General features: G+C 44.9%; 1 protein-coding gene across 1 annotated transcript in view; it reads right to left on the bottom strand.

Moving 5' to 3' along the window:
* LOC139240932 (sodium channel protein type 8 subunit alpha-like) overlaps positions 1 to 17,797 on the bottom strand; it is a 291,960-nt gene that overhangs the window by 56,811 nt on the left and 217,352 nt on the right. The window contains exons 12-13 of the mRNA XM_070869475.1: positions 7,693 to 7,825; positions 4,532 to 4,770 (exon numbers count right to left, since the gene is read on the bottom strand). Of these exons, the coding sequence (XP_070725576.1) occupies positions 4,532 to 4,770; positions 7,693 to 7,825 (372 nt within the window). The remainder of the gene's footprint in view (positions 1 to 4,531; positions 4,771 to 7,692; positions 7,826 to 17,797) is intronic.

Below are 17,797 nucleotides of genomic sequence, written 5' to 3'. Positions count from 1 at the left end.
GATCAGTCCCAGTCAGTTTCTACCCTCACCAACACTTGGGTTTGAATCAGCTGCTTATTTTAAACTGTTGGGTCTCTGTCTTTCCAGCTGGTTACTGCAACAGCTGGTCTTATTGTCCCCAAGACCCAAGTTCACCAGCACTGTATAAAATTAGAGGCTGAATTCAAGTGTCAGTGAGCTTAGTGGAAGAGAGCGTGTTCTTGACTATCGGATCAGCTGTTGCACTAACTATTTGGTCATATAGACCGACCACAGCTCAGATACAGAACTGACCCTGTGGAGAATTAGGAGTGCCAACACATGGATGCCAGACTAGGGTTCTGTCACAGGTTTGATCCCATTGCATGTGCATTTTGCAGAAACTCACAGTAGGACACTAATATTTGGTTTGTGTGAAGTTATCTTTGAGTGTTCCTTTGGTATGAGCAAGTTTCTTTAAGTTACAATGACTCATGCCTACTTTCATTCACGGAAAGTCATACAGCCATGAAAAAATGTCACAGTATAAATTTAAATACCAGAAGACCAAAAGTGTCAAACTCAAATATAGCCACAACAACACTACAGGGTACTTGGTGTCCAATTGAGCATAAATGTGTATGCTTGTGCTAAATGAGTGGGCAATGGAACTGCAACTCGCTGATTGTATCGCTATTCAAATGCTGGCAGTACTGCACCAGCAATAGCCATGCCATGACAGCATTATATAAGAACATATTGTATTTATAACACATCTCTGCATGAGTTGCCGTTGACAAACAATAGGAGGGCCGGAAAATAGGAAAAATGCATCTGTCTCCAAGCAGGATGCCTTTGACATGTGACAGAACGCTCCAATCATTTTATACACAAGGTAATGCTGCATTCCATTGTTAACGATAACATCAATGTTTAGTCACACACCCACACCTTTACATTACCTTTCTCCTGATCACAGCAATGAGTTGCAACAATTTACAACGCCTCACCAAATTTTCTCCATGTGCATGCGCTTCCTCAACGTGTCGTACCTAGTTTCGGTAATATTCATAAGAAAAAAGACTTGCATTTATATAGCGCCTTTCACAACCTCAGGGCGTCCCAAAGCGCTTTACAGCCAATGAAGTACTTTTGAAGTGCAGTCACTGTTGTAATGTGTACTTCCATCGCAGTCATCACTAAACTTACCTGCTCATTCTATTTGCTTCGAATTAAGTCCTCGATGCTTGGTCTCCAAAATTGGTGCACTGTTGTTCACAGCACCACCTGGCTTGAAGCAGTTAAAATTCAGCCTATGGCCCAGTGATTCCGGCTGCCACCTCTTCCCACTGCTCACTGGATCCTCAACCTGATGCTACCTGCCATTCCCACGCCTGCTGTGACGAGACCATGACCCTATCTGCAGTCCCAAACGCCATGTTCTGAAAAACATACTGAAGGTGCTTTCAGCCTGTTCTTGGCAATGGCTGGGATCAAAGCTCTTCAGGTAAGGGGGCTGAAATTCAGCCTCCCTATAAGGCCTCTGGCCGCCTCGAGGCGGTGCCGAATGGCGGCCGATTTGCTGCCGCTTGGCCGACACGCGCTAAATTCACCTCGAGGCTTTTTGCAGCGGTGTGACGACCCGCCCCACTCCTGCAGATGCGTCTTAGAGACGTCATCAGAGGACACACCGCAATGGAGCCGCCCCGGGAGGGAAATTCACCGGCCAAAGTCTCCCGGCCGCTGCTCGGTGCCCCCGACAGCTTTTTCTGTCGGTGCACTCCTTGTTGGGCCTTGTTGGTTGGGGGGCATGGCCGCCCTCAAAGGGGAGGTGGCGCTCCCGGCAACACCGTTTCATTTTTTTTGTCGGCCGACTGCCAGGTCGGCCCGACAATTACGCCCCTCGCTCCCCCCCCCCCACCCCACTCCGACCCGGCCGAAATCCTTCCCAGCGGCCCACTGGAACCGACTTAAAAAGATGCAGAGCTCACAGCGGCTCTCCCCTTTAACTAAAGGGGAGCAACGTGTTGACGCGCAGGCGCGGCGCTGGATGACTGACAGCGGCGGAGACTCCGTCCCGTCCCCACTTCCGCCCCACGAGTGACGTTCACTCCGTTTCGCCCCCACTTCCGTCCCCATGATGAGGCCACTTCCGCTCCGCTTGACAAAAAAGTTCAAGGGGCTGAATTTCTCCGGATGTGGCGGCCAAAAGACTTCGAAAGCGGTAGATCCGCTGCATTTCGGGCGGAGGTGAATTTCGGCCCCCATGGGTGGAGGCCTCGGGGTTTGGTTCCAGCAATGTTGGTGGTGGAGAATTTGTTTACAGGCTTTCTCTAGGATTGGCCTGGAGAAATCTGCAGCCGGAATATTCAGCAGTGTTTATTATCACTAATACAGCTATTCCCAGGGGAACGCTGAAGAGATCCCTCCTTCCCCCTCGATCCCACCACTGCAACTGGACCCCAGCCTGAACACCCTTACCTTGCCCCCATGCCTGCTGCCACATGGAGCATACACAGCTTTCTCCTGAACAGCTGACTCACTCCAGGGAACCTCCCTCCATCACTTTGCTTTTGTCAGCAGCACCTTGCAACCACCCCCTCCCAGTACAATGAAATCCAGCAACCTGCATCACTCATGCTTGCACACACACCATCATTTCACTGCCAGCACACTCCAAAACCACCCTCCCAGCGCTCCCACCCCAAGTACCGCTCCCATCTTTTGCATGACAGGGGAATGGATTCCCTAAAGGGCTTTCACACAATTTTAAGGAAGACTCTTGTTAAAATCGTTGAACGCCCAAGAGGGATGGAGAGTAAACTGAAAGCTTGCAAGGGGAATAGAGTGTAAAAGCAGAGAAGTCCTGCTACAACTGTACAGGGTATTGGTGAGGCCACACCTGGAGTACTGCGTGCAGTTTTGGTCTCCGTATTTAAGGAAGGATATACTTGCATTGGAGGCGGTTCAGAGAAGGTTCACTCGGTTGATTCCAGAGATGAAGGGATTGACTTATGAGGAAAGGTTGAGTAGATTGGGCCTGTACACATTAGAGTTCAGAAGAATGAGAGGTGATCTTATTGAACCTTATAAGATAATGAGGGGGCTCATCAAGGTGGATACAGAGAGGATATTTCCACTCATAGGGGAAACTAAAACTGGGGGACATAGTCTCAGAATAAGGGGTCGCCCATTTAAAACTGAGAAGAGGAGAAATTTATTCTCTCAGAGGGTTGTAAATCAGTGGAATTCTCTGCCCCAGAGAGCTGTGGAGGCTGGGTCATTGAATATATTTAAGGCGGAGATAGATTGATATTTGAGCGATAAGGGAATAAAGGGTTATGGGGAGCAGGCAGGGAAGTGGAGCTGAGTCCATGATCAGATCAGCCATGATCTTATTAAATGGTGGAGCAGGCTCGAGGGGCCAAATGGCCGACTCCTGCTCCTATTTCTTATGTTCTTATGTTCTTGCAGGTTTCACTCTCTTTCAGCCCTGCTCTCCCAACCCACCCTGAGCATTTGCCTTCCTGCGACCATGCTCCGCTCCCACGTCTTTCCCTCTCCACCCCCAACATGCTGCTCTCCTGGATCCACTCTGGACATTGCTTCCCTCTGCCCAAGCCGTCCGCTGTTCCCCCGCACCCCCCCCCTCCCCACCTCACCACGACTCAAGCAACCCTGCCTCCCCTCCCACTCTGTCTTGTTGCCTCTCGCTGCTCCCAGACCCCATCCTATGTTCCCACGTGTTTGCCATCCACCACAGCCCCCCACAGACAAAAAACCCCAAAGACAGAGAGGCTCAAGCACAAGGCATGAGAAGTGAAGGAGAAACAGAAAAATCAAAATACAATGTACAGATCCGAGTGCGAGAATGAGCAAAACAATGGACACAGGCTAAATATTTTAATTTTAACCTTGAATTAAAACTCAGTAGAAAATTGTGAGGAAAAAATGATTTTGCCCTGCACGATCTTGCTAAACCCTACTATGAAAACTAGTTTCTTCTTTCACAGTTTTACAGAGAAACTAAATCTCATCTCAACCATAGGTTACAACGATGAGAAAAGATTGAACAGGCCGGGGCTCCTTTCTCTAGACAAGAGAAGGCTGAGGGGGTGACCCGATAGAGGTCTTCAAGATTATGAAAGGGTTCGATAGGGTAGACGTAGAGAAGATGTTTCCACTTGTGGGGGAGAGCAGAACCAGGGGCTATCAGTATAAGATAGTCACTAATAAACCCAATGGGGAATTTAGGAGAAACTTCTTGACCCAGAGAGTGGTGAGGATGTGGAACTCGCTGCCACAGGGAGTGGTTGAGGCGAATAGTATCGATACATTTAAGCGGAGGCTGGCAAGTACCTAAGTGAGAAAGGAATAGTGGGTTATGCTGATAGGGTGAGATGAAGCAGAGTAGGAGGAGGCTTATGTGGAGGATAAACACCAGAACAGACCAGTTGGGCTGAATGGCCTGTTTCTGTGCTGTACATTCGATGTAATTCTGCGTATGTAATTCGAGACAATGCTGCATTATTGTTATTAAAAAAAACCAGAAAAAATAAACCGTGAGCCTTACCAGGTTTCCCACAGACAAAACATGTTCAAAGGTCTCCGTCATTGGGTAGTGCTCCATTGCCATGAAGAGGGTGTTGAGTACAATACAAATGGTGATGGCTAGGTCCACAAATGGATCAAACACAAACAGGTGCATATACTCTTTAAACTTCACCCACTGAGGGCAGCATTCCCAGATCAGAAACATATTCGCAAACTTATACCAGCAGGGCGGGCACTTCCTTTGAGACTCTTCAAGTTCTGAAATCACAAATCAGAATTTTCAATAAAATAGTCATCATTGTTAACTGCACAAAGTTGTTATTTTACCATGGCGGGCATCACAGGTAAGCTCAATGTCCGCTCCTCACCTGATGTCCACACATGTGCATTTCCAGCAGGAATTGCTGGAACAGCCACCAGAAGTAGGCTTTCTTTCTACTTTTTAACCCCAGGTCACTGTAGCACCAAAGCTGCCACACTGGCTAGGTCGGCTAATGCAGCGCAGTCCAAGGAATTCAGCCTGGACTGCAATAGCTTAATTACTCACTATGTTAACCGTCTGAGCACTTAGGGGGCGTTATACTGATTTTGCGTGAATATATGCTGTTGAATAAGATATCACTATCCAGGTAATCAAACATTCAGTGCTAACCATCATTTTCAAGGAACAGTCTGCTGATTACGGTTCGAGATAGGGTGCGCTGGAGGAAAGATGTATTTGCATAACCACATTTTATTCCTTCAGCTCCAATTTTCACCCCAATTCTCTCGTGCTGGCATTAAAACATGCTGAGATACAGGGGGAGAAATTGCCCTGCGCCACGGTTGGGGGCGGTAACCTGCTCGGGGCGGTACTTCCTGCGCCTGGTCCGGACGTCCCGCCCCGGCCGCGGAATTGGCCTTACCGCCCCTCAGGGGAAGTGGAGCGCAATCTCGCGCACGCCACTTCCCCTTGGGGCGGGTCCAGCGGCGCCAATGGGGCGCGATCGGCAGCGCCACGCAGATGCCCCGCGTAGTGCTGACGCGTTCCAGCGCCCCTCGCCTTCGCTTAAAGGGGAGGGTCGCCGCGCACTCTGCATGGCCTCTGACGGCCTCCACTGGGCACCAGGGCAGCGTGGTACTGGGGCCGCAACCCGGCACCCAAAATGGAGTGCCGGGCTGCACGATGGCGCCCCGGACCACGCACGGGGACAAGAATTGGAGCCGACCGGTGAGTGGGAAAAACCGCTAAGATGGCGGCATGGAGCGCTTGCGACCTCCCCTTTAACTTGCGTCCCGCAAGTGAATGTCGGCCCAGTTCGCGACTCGTGAGGGCTGGTGCTGCCACCGGCTCCCGCCAGCCTGCCACTCACCATTATTTAGCCAAAAAGGCTGGGATGGGATCTATTCTGAAGCCTCTGCCTGTGCTGCTCTTAGGCCAGCTACTACAGTGTACGGAATCTCATTTTCCTTCTACCCTGTTGAGAAGCAGCTCTGCCCCCAATGGCATGGCAAAGATTAGGAGCTTGCTATGTGGAGAACCAAGGACACTAACCTGCATTGTACTACATAGCACAACCTATGGAGGAATCGCTACCTTGTGCTACCACATTGCCGGAGTGCGACATTTCCTTGTCGATTAAAACACTTAAACATGTTGGGACTCATGGTGTTCTCTATTTTATGCATTTACGTTTTAGCAAAATTAGGTAACAGAAGAAAATCTTCTTTTCAACTCTTGATTTCAGAGCGTGGCATAAAATCGGCCTCATACTACTATTTATTATGCCACACTCCATAAGGCGTCAGTTGGGAACACAGAGACCTATCTTCAGCACATGCATGAAGAGTAACAAAGTCCTTACGAGTCTGTTTTAGCCTAAGCATTTTCATCTGCCATCTTTGGTGCACAGATGTCATGCGTCAGATGTCCTAAAGTGGTCGTGCACTTTTAGCTGGCCTGAAACAGAGCTGAATGAATCTAGCAGCAGTTCACGAGACCCACGCGAAAGTGCGTCTATCCTGCCACCAGAACAAGGTGAGTCAAATCATTTCTATTTTTATGTGCAGTTAGTATTGGGAGAATGGCAAATTTGCTGTTGACTGCAATTTGAAACTGTAAAGGCAACTTTTATCTTCTAATATTGGGCGCAAAATCGAGAAGAGTAACTATAACAGATACTTAAGCAACATGCTAGCTAATGAATAGCAGTTTTGCGTCCCTTAATAGTTTAATATTGCTGTATTCATCCAGAAATAAATAGGTCAATATTCTAATTGGCCAACCTGCAGCGAAGCTCTCTAGACTTAGGCAAGTGTTCCAATGGAGAGCGTGTGTACTCCGTGTTGGGCAAACAGAAACTCTACCAGGTAGGTGTGGATTTCTCAGGAGCTTTAATTGGAGACTTGTCAACAGGGTGATGGGTTTCTAAGCACATCACATAAAAAGACATTGGCCCCCAAAATTCCTCGGGTCACAATCCCAGCTGAAGGGGCCTCTGCCACTACTGGCATTTGACTTACAAGGTATTGAGGAAACTCCCAGAAATGGTGGAGATCCAGTGCAACCGAGGAACACATTTCACCTATTGGGCAGAAGCGGCTGCACACATCATCGTCATCATCATAGGCAGTCCCTCGGAATCGAGGAAGACTTGCTTCCACTCTAAAAATGAGTCCTTAGGTGGCTGAACAGTCCAATATGAGAGCCACAGTCCCTGTCACAGATGGGACAGATAGTCGTTGAGGGTGAGGGAGGGTGGGTAAGGGAGGGAGGATAAGGGAGGATGCATACAACCACTCTGCTGAATGCCAACATTCATTTATTTTGCTTGGTTTGGGGTGCGGGGGAGAAAATAACATCTGATCCCAATGTTGTCCTCACCTAATGTCAACAGGTACACTTTCCAGCAGGAGTTATTAGACCGCAATCAGGAGTGCGAGCACTGGGGAATGTCTCCCCCATCATAGCGCAGAGGTACATAGCCTAATTGTAGCATCCCTACGATCCCAGCTGAGATCTGCTGACCCAGCGGAGACAAGAGATTGAACCTGGGACGATCCAGGTTCAGTCAATTTACACATGAGGCCAGTGGAGGAGGCTGGCAAAACAGATTTATTTAAAGTTTGAAATATATCATTTCAAATGCCCCGGAAGCTCACCTGTATAGAATTGAAAAGGAGAATATGTATTGTACTAACCTTCTAGAGTGTTTGTCAAAACACTTAAAACACTGTTTGCTCTGTCCTTCCTCCCGAAAGATGCATTCAACTGGTCCATGGACACCAGGAGGGAGCCAGAATGCTTCTTTTTACCTTCTAGTTCAGTGGTAGGCTGTAAATGGTTATATGCAAATTAGTATCGTTTCAATGTTATTCTTTTATGAAAAATGGCAGTGTGCAACTCGCATGCTTCATCCATAGATAAGCAGGTGAGGAAAGGAGAGGGGGTTTCAAGTATCAGTTCAATACAGCAATTAGCACCCATCAAGGATAGCATCCTCCACTGCAACTAGACTAGCTAAGTGTTTCACCTCGAGTTTATGTCCAGTTCTCCATTTTTACAAACATGTTGAATAATAAATATATTGTATTTTACTTGGATGCATGCAATGACGCTAGTCAGAATAGTCGTGGGATTACACTTGGCCAGTACGAACTTCAAAAAAAGTAAGAGGAAAGGGAAAGAAAGGTATATTTTGAATAGATGCAGCATATGCAGTTATCCCATTAATAGACTTTCCAGGCTGCACTTAAGCATTAGTGATGGATTTAACATTTGACAGCTAATTCATTGTATAACTTTTAACACTCCCTACTTAAGCTTCAATCTCTTCCTCTACCACTGCTGAAAGCCAAACCCATGCCTTCATCACCGTGACCACTGACTTCTCCAAATCCTTTCCTGCTTCCACCCTTCACAAACTCCATTAATCCAGGAACCCTCAGTCCCATATTCTCTCCTCCACAAAGTCTCACACATCCATCATTTCAGTGGCTCCTTCCACCCCAGGAAATCAACTTGTCCTAGTCTTTAAATCCCTCCATGGGCTTACCCTAACCTATGTGAGGAATCTTCTTCAGCCTTGTATCTCTGACTCCTTTGAATCTGGATTACTCCTTGCTCTCTGCTCCAACATTGGAGGTCAGATTTTCAGTCACTACGCTCTTGCTCACCAAGGGCTCTCAGCCTTGCTACCTCCCTTTCTATCTTCAAAAGTCTCTGAAAAACTCATCTCATTCGCTATGCTCCCCACCACTGACAACATTTCTCTTTCACTGTTTGGTGTTCACTTCATCATCCGATTCAGTACTGTGGGTTTAGTTCTTTTACATGAAGAATGCAATATAAATCAAAGTTCTAATTAAACTGTTCACAAAGAAATGACAACTTAGACTTTCTCTACCAATTCCATGATCCCAGTAGGGAGTGGCATTCATAGAGAACATTGGTCAGAGATACGACTCTTATAGCATCAATTCGCTGCCCTGTACTCACTTCGAGCACGGGATTGCTGAATTTACCAATACGCATTCAAAAAAATCCAGTTCCTGGCCTTCCTCCAGCAATCCGCTTCACCTCTAGTCAAATTTGGTAAGTCCCAAAGTTATGGCAGCATAATCAAAACCCACCAGACACTATGAAAGCATAACAGTACACCTTAACAGTGCCACTATCCTTTAGCATCAGTCTCCAAGGCAGTCCTCAAGGTCTTCAGCAAGGACTGCTCATAATCTCTTTTCACGCTATACCTCATACACTTCACTCGATCAGTGCCCCGCCACTGAACTCAATATCCACACTATCACCAATGCATTGTAGATGCACTATATATGATCCACAGGATGCACTGCAGCCACAGAAAATAGATCCCAGACTGTCGGAATTTTGATTTTTGACTTGGAGACAAGAATTTCTCTTGAATGATCTGATCAGATGTTCTCATGTCCTTAAAACAAGGACAGTGTTATGTGGTACCACTCAGTTCCCACAGTTCTTCCTTTGGAACTTTGATTCATGAGAATAATATCAGATAAATGAAATTGTAGCTGGTTGAAAGCAGTTGTAAAGTTAAACAAAAAATACTTGAAATATATAGCATGTCTGTCAGCATCTGAACAGAGAAAGGACAGATGAATGTTTCAGGTGCATGTCCTTTGTCAGAACTGGATACATGCCTAGAATCTCATTGTAAAGGTGTACATCAGCCGACCAGTTGTGTAAAATGGGTGGAAGTTCACTCCCACTGGAGCTGCATCCACTTTACGCCACATGTAATTTCTAGGACCAGAGTTGGAACTTCACTTGGGAGGTGGGGATGTCATTTCTTGACTTTGGGCATATAGCACATTGTTTCAAAAAGACATCCATGTGAAATGCACGTCCAACATTGCTGGGGAATCGGCTGTGGCGGGTGCTGATTTAAAGGCACATGTAGGGAAATTTATTTTTGCATATTTCAATTATCTTTTGCACATTTTTGCTTTGTTTTATTGTTTGTTTTCTGCTGGCACTTGCTTTCTTATGAGCCTTTGTGGCAATTCACCCCGACCCCCCAGCATCAATACTGGCATCAATGGGTTTTCTAATGGAAATTCACCCCTATCTGAGGTGTTTGGAATGAAAATAAGGATCAACAGAGGGATGCCAGGCAGGTCAAGATGCACATGTCGTGTTCAGTGCCTCCCAGCAAGTACCCTCATACTCAGATTGAGATAATTATTGCAGAGGAAGCTGGGACAGCAGGCCTGATGGAATCACTATGATATGTGAATTTCTGATGAAATTCTGCTTCTCCAGACCACCTCACTCACAGTCTGTCATGGTTTCAGTGGTACTCGATTAAATAAGACACATCAGGGTCATCAAAAGCAAACCCGGACTGGCCGCCAAGATGCCACCAACCATATCTGCAGTCCCAGCATGACCGTAAGGAAGTGTCTTCACAGGGTCTGGGTCAACAGAAGGCCAGATACAAAGCAATTCCATCTGCTGAAAGGATATTTACAGCTACTATGCAGCATAGAACTAGCACACTCATTTATGTTTCGCCCTAAATTCCATCAGAAGTGATACTCGACCTAACTGAAGTGCAACTATGGAAGTAATGATTTTGGCCAGAAGATCATCATCGGTCCTAAATTCCATCACTTAGATCCACCAATCTAACCTATGCTATTATATAACAGGGTAACTTCGAACAGCAACTAAGGAAGGCTGATTCTGGGAGCTTAACGGTCAGTCGCTGTGTTTTACTTTGTGTTGTAAGAGCGGGTCATAACTTTAATCGGGATTGGTTTTTTGGTCCAAACATTTTTGATGCTTTATTTTTGGACACTCTTAGACATATTTCCAAGTTCTCTAGAATGAAGGGGTGACTACAAAATGGTTTTCCCCATAGATATACCACTCTGTATGATTTATTTATTGGAGGAGGATGAGGAACAGAAGGCAACCCAGAAAGCCAGGCACATAAGGCAGCAACATCGGAGATCCGGACCCTGCTACAGATACCCAGCCCAATGAGGATACATGCCGTGTGCTGATGTTTCTGGAGCGGTAACTTGCTGCATTGTTGAGAAGCCCTCTCTAATGTTGCTGCAAAGGAAGGCATTGGACTCTGCTACCACAACCGCCATCTGCTGAATATTTTCAGAGAAACTCTAGAGTTTGATGCTCTGCGAGCATTCTTCTTTTCATGGCAGAATCGGTGAGATCAATATCCGAAAGAGCTTCAGCCAAGGCCTAACATCTCCTTAGCTTTCACTTGGGAACATCCTTCCCTGCTTCGACTACCTCTTCCTCTGGCTTCCTTGTGTTGTGTAGCACTCTAGGTAGAAATTTATTTTGGCCAGTAGCGATAAACGGGCAGTATCGCATTGTCTGCCTGTTATGCGCCCCGCTTAATATTCAGTTCCAAGATAAATTTCTGCCCCTCTGTGTCCACTCTTCATCTGTACCATCATTAACCACCTACGTGACATTATTTCTGGTGACTGATGGGGTGAGTGAATTTCTGCTGGTGGTGCTGTTGGAGGTGCTGCTATTGGGACAGTTTCTCACTCTGCTTCCAGCTCAGATGACAGAGAAATGCAAGGAGTTTCCTGCAAGCCACCATTTCTTACTGTTGTGCTCAGGGTCTCCTCAGAGGATGAGTGTCAACAAACGTCTTTTTTTTTAATCAGTGAACATTAGCACTTGTACATTTCAACTGTGGGTGCAGGACCTCGTATATCTCCGCCTCAGCTGAGTGCGATCCCGGTATCGCAACTGCCTCCTCTTCCTGTTGAGTTCGTGGATGAATGATTGCTGTTCCTTCTCCTGTAACATGGTGTTCCTGCAAATTATGCCCAATTTTCTTTCCTGCATGCAAACAGAATGGTTGTTACTTTCAGACAGAGACTGGTTTATTTGAAAACTATTGGAACATTTATATTGCGTCGCTTACAGAGTTCCTCCACTTAAAATGATTCTTCAAAGGGCATGCACACATTGCAGGATTCTCCAGTGATATAATGTAATTGTGAAGGAGTCTGTACAGTTCACAGGGTTATAACCTTAAGTTTGTGACTGCACTTTTAGCATCAAAATGGAGATGAATGGCAGCTTACCTTTGCTGACCTGGTGAGGTCATGAAAATTCTTCCTGCACTGGACGGGTGTTGAGAGGGTTAGGGAGTTGCTACCTAGGAGGTGTGCCACCTCCTTCCACATGGTCTTGCCTTGTTGCAGAGCCACTCCCACTTTTGCATCCCTTTTGTGCCCAATTTCAATCAGATGAATCGTTATGTAACTCTGAGAAGTTTGCTGTTCTTGTTTTACTTCTTCTTGTTGAAGCCAGGTCTTCACTTTGCTGCATGCTGGTCCTGCATCAAGAACAGTCCAGCTTCAAATACTACAGCTGCACCCTCAGAAATAAAGAGCAAATTTGCACAGTGCATTTCTCAATCACAGGATGTCCCAAATCACTTCAGAGCCAATTTGCGCACTGCAAGATCCTCCAAACAACAATGAGACTTAGTGAAGTTGTTTGAGAAATAAATATTGGCCAGTACACAAGGAGAACTCCCCTGCTCTTCTTTAAATAGTGCCATGGGCCAGCAATATTAAAACATGCTCACCTTGTGAGTTCTTGTGGTCAGGGCCATGGGGCAGGACGAAATCCCACCCCACTGCATTTCAGGCAACACATCACAGGACATTGACGTTTGGAGCCTCTATCTATAAGGCTCCATGGTATGCATTCTAGTGGCCAACAAAGACAAAACACTTAGGCACTGCTGCATTAACTTGTTCTGTTTCTATTTACAGATGCTGACAGACATCCTGCACATTTCCACTATTTTCTCCTTTGTTGGAAATTCAAAAAATCAGTTTCACCTCACAGACATTCCTGAACTGTTCCTTTAAGACAGCACTTCTTTATAAACAATTCAAAGTAATTGTAGCTATTTATAAAATACTAGTAATGCCCAATTTTAAAGGCTTGTAAATTTATTTGTCCCCAATTGCTTTGGATTTATAACAAAGTTTAGCACCTGGAGTATAGCGGATCTGCATTAGATATTTTAATATTGAAATCTCCCATGGGTGTTGCTCTCCAAAAATCAGATATGCTGTTTTACAAGGACCAAATAATGTGGAATGTATTATTCTGCTGCTAAAGCGAAGCTGAGTCCCTTCAAGTCAACAATTGTTGTAAAGTAAACCCTGGGTGAGGTCACACTCTTCAGGCTGCAGGTCACATCCCTGAAGCAACCTTCATTATCTGCCACAACGGAGGAAACCTACTGGGAGATAATGGAAATTGGTGGATCGAGTCCCCAAAATGTAATCTTGCCCACATTCCTTGGACATGGGAACAAAGACAAGTAGACATAACAAAAGAAACTTGACATCGTTTGATTCACCAAGAACATAGATAACAAAGGAATGTGCGATGAGGCAAAGTCTCACATCGAGTTTTGTGCTGTGAAAAATCTGACTGATAATCAAGATGGCGGATAAAAGGATTGCAGATAATGGAAGTTCAATATTGCATTAAAAGTCACAAATCTACACTTTCCCTGTCCTTTGAGTTTCTGAACAATAAGATACATGATGGTTTGGATTTTTAAACAGAATGACTTACTATAGCACATTATCACATCCCTGAGAAATATCTCAAAACACATACCATAAATTACTTTGAAGTGCAGTGACTATTGCCAAGTAGGCAAATGTGGCAGTTATTTTGCACACAGCAAGTTCCCACAAAGAGGAATGACCAGTTAATTTGTTTTTGGCAGTGCTAGTTGAGGGAGGAACCCCATTTCTGCCTCACTTCTGGTGAAGTTATGGCAATGGAACAAGAGCAGCTCTGAGGAAACTCCCAGCCTATGTGCCAAGTCCTGAAGCAGGCCTAAATTGAAAATGTTCTGACTTTCTTCCTATTTATGATAAATGTTGAGATACGCCTGGGTAGAAATAGGTCCATGTCACGCCCATCTGTCAGGACCAATTTCAGGTGACAACGTCCCACACCCGATCTGCACCTGCGTTAGGGATACTGCCATATTGATAATGGCAGCTTTCCAGGCCTGAAACAGATGTTAATGGTCTTGCATGTATGTAAATCAGCGGCCTCTGCTGGAAATTTGTCTGTTCAATGAGGAGCAGTTAAAATGGAGCAAAAGAATTACCTATTCCTGCCCCTGTCTGGTTGTCTACAATTCAAAATTGCAGACGCCAATGAAACCCACCCCAAGCTGACAGGGACCTCTTTAAGTATGCACATTGGGCTCCGATGACAATATTGGGGACCTGATCTATGATTTTAGCCTGAGCGGGATAGCAGTGATGGCTTCCCTGCCAGACGAAACCTGCTGGGAAAAGCAGCCAAAGCCATAAGAGTCACTTGGTGCAAATTAAGATATAAATGTCTGAACTTCAATTTTTTTGACATTAGTTTGAGGACATGGTTTAAGGTGTCATTTTTCATCTCCTCTGTATGTAATTTGCACGACAGCAATTCAATTAATCAGAGTGGGGAAGGAGAATAAGAGTGGCCAATCAGTAATCAGGATTTGCTTAATGAAGCTGTGCCATTAATTGCCATGGCTGCCAAAGCTCTGAAAAATGTAATCTGAAATAAATCTTTTTTTCCCTCCTCCATTTTCCAGCCGTTTTCAACCCTTTGCTCTCCTGAATGCATTGGCCTAGAAATTGGACACCCAATTTGGGCTAGAATATTTTGAGGAAGTTACAAGGTTAATGGACAAGGGCATCCTGGTAGACGTTGTCTAATTAGCCTTCCAAAGTGCCCCTGACAAGGTACGCCGCAATAGGTTACTCTACAAGACAGAATCTTGTGGTATTGGTGGGAAGCTCCAATGGATTAGGAATTGGCTACAATTTGGAAGGCAGAAAGTTGTGGTTAGTGGTTATGGATCTGTTTGGAGGCCCAAGCGGGGCGTCCGGCTGGAATCGGTCTTGGGGCTATTGCTTTTCACTATTTTTATAAATTATCTAGATGCAGGTGTTGGGGGAATGGTCTGCAAGTTCGCAGATGACACTACAAGTTGTGGAAGTGTCAGGACTATGCAGGAGAAGGAATTTTTGCAAGTGAATCTAAATGTGCTGGGGGAATGGGCCAAACTCTGGCAGATGTCAGTTAAGTTAGATAAGTGCAGTGTAATGCACATGGGCTGGGCCAATACCAAGTGTGCTTGCATGTTACATGGTGCAGAATTAAACTCAGTTGGGAGAGAAAGCGATCTTGGTGTTGATGTTCATAGCTCTCTAAATTTTCATGAACAATGCCGAGATGACATAGCCAAAGCAAATAGTGCATTAGCTTGCACAAATAGAACCATTTAATATAAAACAACGCACACCATATTTTCCTTGTACAAGGCCCTGCTTAGAATTTGAAATACTGCATCCAGTTTTGGTCGCCTCACATGGTGGACGATATAAGAACTTTGATGATACAGGAACTTTGCAAAAAGTCTAAGAGAGGCCCACAAGCATGATCCCCAGCTTAAAAGACATTAGTTATTCAGAAACCTTAAAAAGGCTGGGTCTATTTCTTTTAGAAATTTGAAGACTTTGGGGTGAGCGGAGAATGATGTACAAAATTGTTCAAGGACTTGATTGCGTTCTTCTTGAGAGGTGATTTCAACTAGATAGGTTGGGGAACACCAGAGGTCGAAGACTACGCAGGGGCAGGGCATGGTTAGATGTTAGATATTTCTTCTTTTCCCAGAGGATAATAATTAGGGAAATCTTATAAATGTATCTTTTTAACATTTAACTTGGACAAATCCCTTCCAATAAGCTGATAGACCTCACATCATGCATGGCAACATTACTCCATTTGTATGGAGCACAGGTGCCATTTACACACTGCTGTAAGAATTGTATTTTTCTCTTATAGTGGCAGAAAAAATAGTCAGCTTAACATGGAGCATTATTATTGAAGTCATGCCTGATGCAGTTCTAGTACTTCTCCATCCACTTGCCCAACAAGCCTCAGGACAAAGGAAGCTATAGGTAAACAAAAGCCTTTGAAGGAAAACGGGTTACGTGAACAACATTAAGGATATCATATAAATTAACAGCCCCCATCCACTCATAAAACAGATTTAAATGGAAGCTATGAACTATAGCCACTGATTTGCAGTTTTGAAAGAAAAATTGGTAGAATTGCAAAATGTGATTCCCAAAACACCAGAAAAAAAATCACGTAATAATTTGACTTACACCGTTACTGTAAACCAGTGGTTCTGATCAGAGCTTCCCAGTAACTGATGCAGTTCTAGTGCTTCTCCATCTATTGACCCTAGTCTAAAGCACTGAGAGAAATCAGTGTTCGTTTTGGGATACACAACAAACCTAAAAAAAATAATTCTGGCTATAAAACAAGGGGAAATATGGATAGTGTGGCAGTCCAGCTGCCAAACCATTTCAGATCGCGTTTGCGTCCAAACAAGTTAACCTTTGATGCACCAACTTACAAATCTTCATCATCCAAATGAAATGTTTTAGAACAGTCATGCCAGTGCAATGAATATTCTCGGTTATATTCTCTGTGCACTTTTTTGCACTTGTATTTTGAACAGTCAATAAAAGATGGCAGGTGGAGAAGAGGAGGAATCATGGCTGTGTTAACAGCTGACACAAATAAATATACTTTTACATTTCCCCCCAATTTTCTGCCCTCCTGTTCTGAAGGTATAGTTCTATCAGTGCTGGCTACCCTCTAGTACTCATTCATCATGTCTGCCCCTGGAGAGTCAGGAGCTATTTTTCTGTGAGAAGCATCACAGCTGATCTTATCTTCACCCAAAACCACTCGTGAACTTTCCAGCAAGATCCAGTCAATAGCAGTAAAGAACAGGAATCCAAGCTGATTTTTGTCCCTACATAGCCCATGGGTTCTGATTCCAATTGGAGCACCCTAATTGCTACCGCAGTTAAGAATAGCTAACTCAGCACAGACTAGGAATTCGGCCTCAGGTCTTCTGGTTTGTAGAGTTCAGTACTTTACCGGATGGTGCTTCTGTCCAGGTTAGTTTTGTTTATTCAACAATTTTATTAAAATATATTTCCCCATTATATAATTTCAGCTCCCTTAGGTTCCATTATGACCATGCAAAAAGAATTCAGTTAATGGGCCCACACCTAGGCCTCCATCTATATCGCTTGAGTCAGCCATTATAAAGAAGGCATGCATATTTCTAGCATATCAAGTCTTTCAGAAACGTCTTATAGCATTTCACATACAATGAATTCCTTTGAAGAGCAGCAACTATTATGCAGACAAATGTGACAGCCATTTTGCACACAGCAAGGTCCCACAAATAGCAATGAGATGATTCACCAGTTAATCTGTTATCGTTGCATTAATTGTTGGCCAGGACACTGGGAGAACTCCCTGTTCGTCTTCAAATGGTGCCATGTGATCTCTTACGTCTACCTGAGCAGGTAGATGGAGCCTCAATTTAATGTCTCATCCGAAGGACGGAATCTGTGACAATGCAGCACTCCCTCAGTACTGCACTAACATGTCCGCCTAGATTACATTCTCAAGGCCTTGAGGTGGGGGGCTTGAATAATTGAGTCAGGAGGCAAAATGCTACCAACTGAATCAAGCTGGCACATTAGGAAGTGTCTGAGAATGGTACGGATTGGATTGCTGGCTTATTCTCCTTCCCTCCCCACTCACACAAGGAACCATCACGCCTCTCACCTGGGATGTAGGAATTACAAAATAAAATGAATAAATTTGACAAGGTTTGTGGGATATATCAATATGCTGTGCCAT

The sequence above is a fragment of the Pristiophorus japonicus genome, chromosome X (genome assembly GCF_044704955.1).
Source record: "Pristiophorus japonicus isolate sPriJap1 chromosome X, sPriJap1.hap1, whole genome shotgun sequence".
Taxonomy (NCBI): Eukaryota; Metazoa; Chordata; class Chondrichthyes; family Pristiophoridae; genus Pristiophorus; species Pristiophorus japonicus.
The sequence above is the reverse complement of the archived record's forward strand: the minus strand, read 5'-3'. Positions and strand labels throughout refer to the sequence as shown.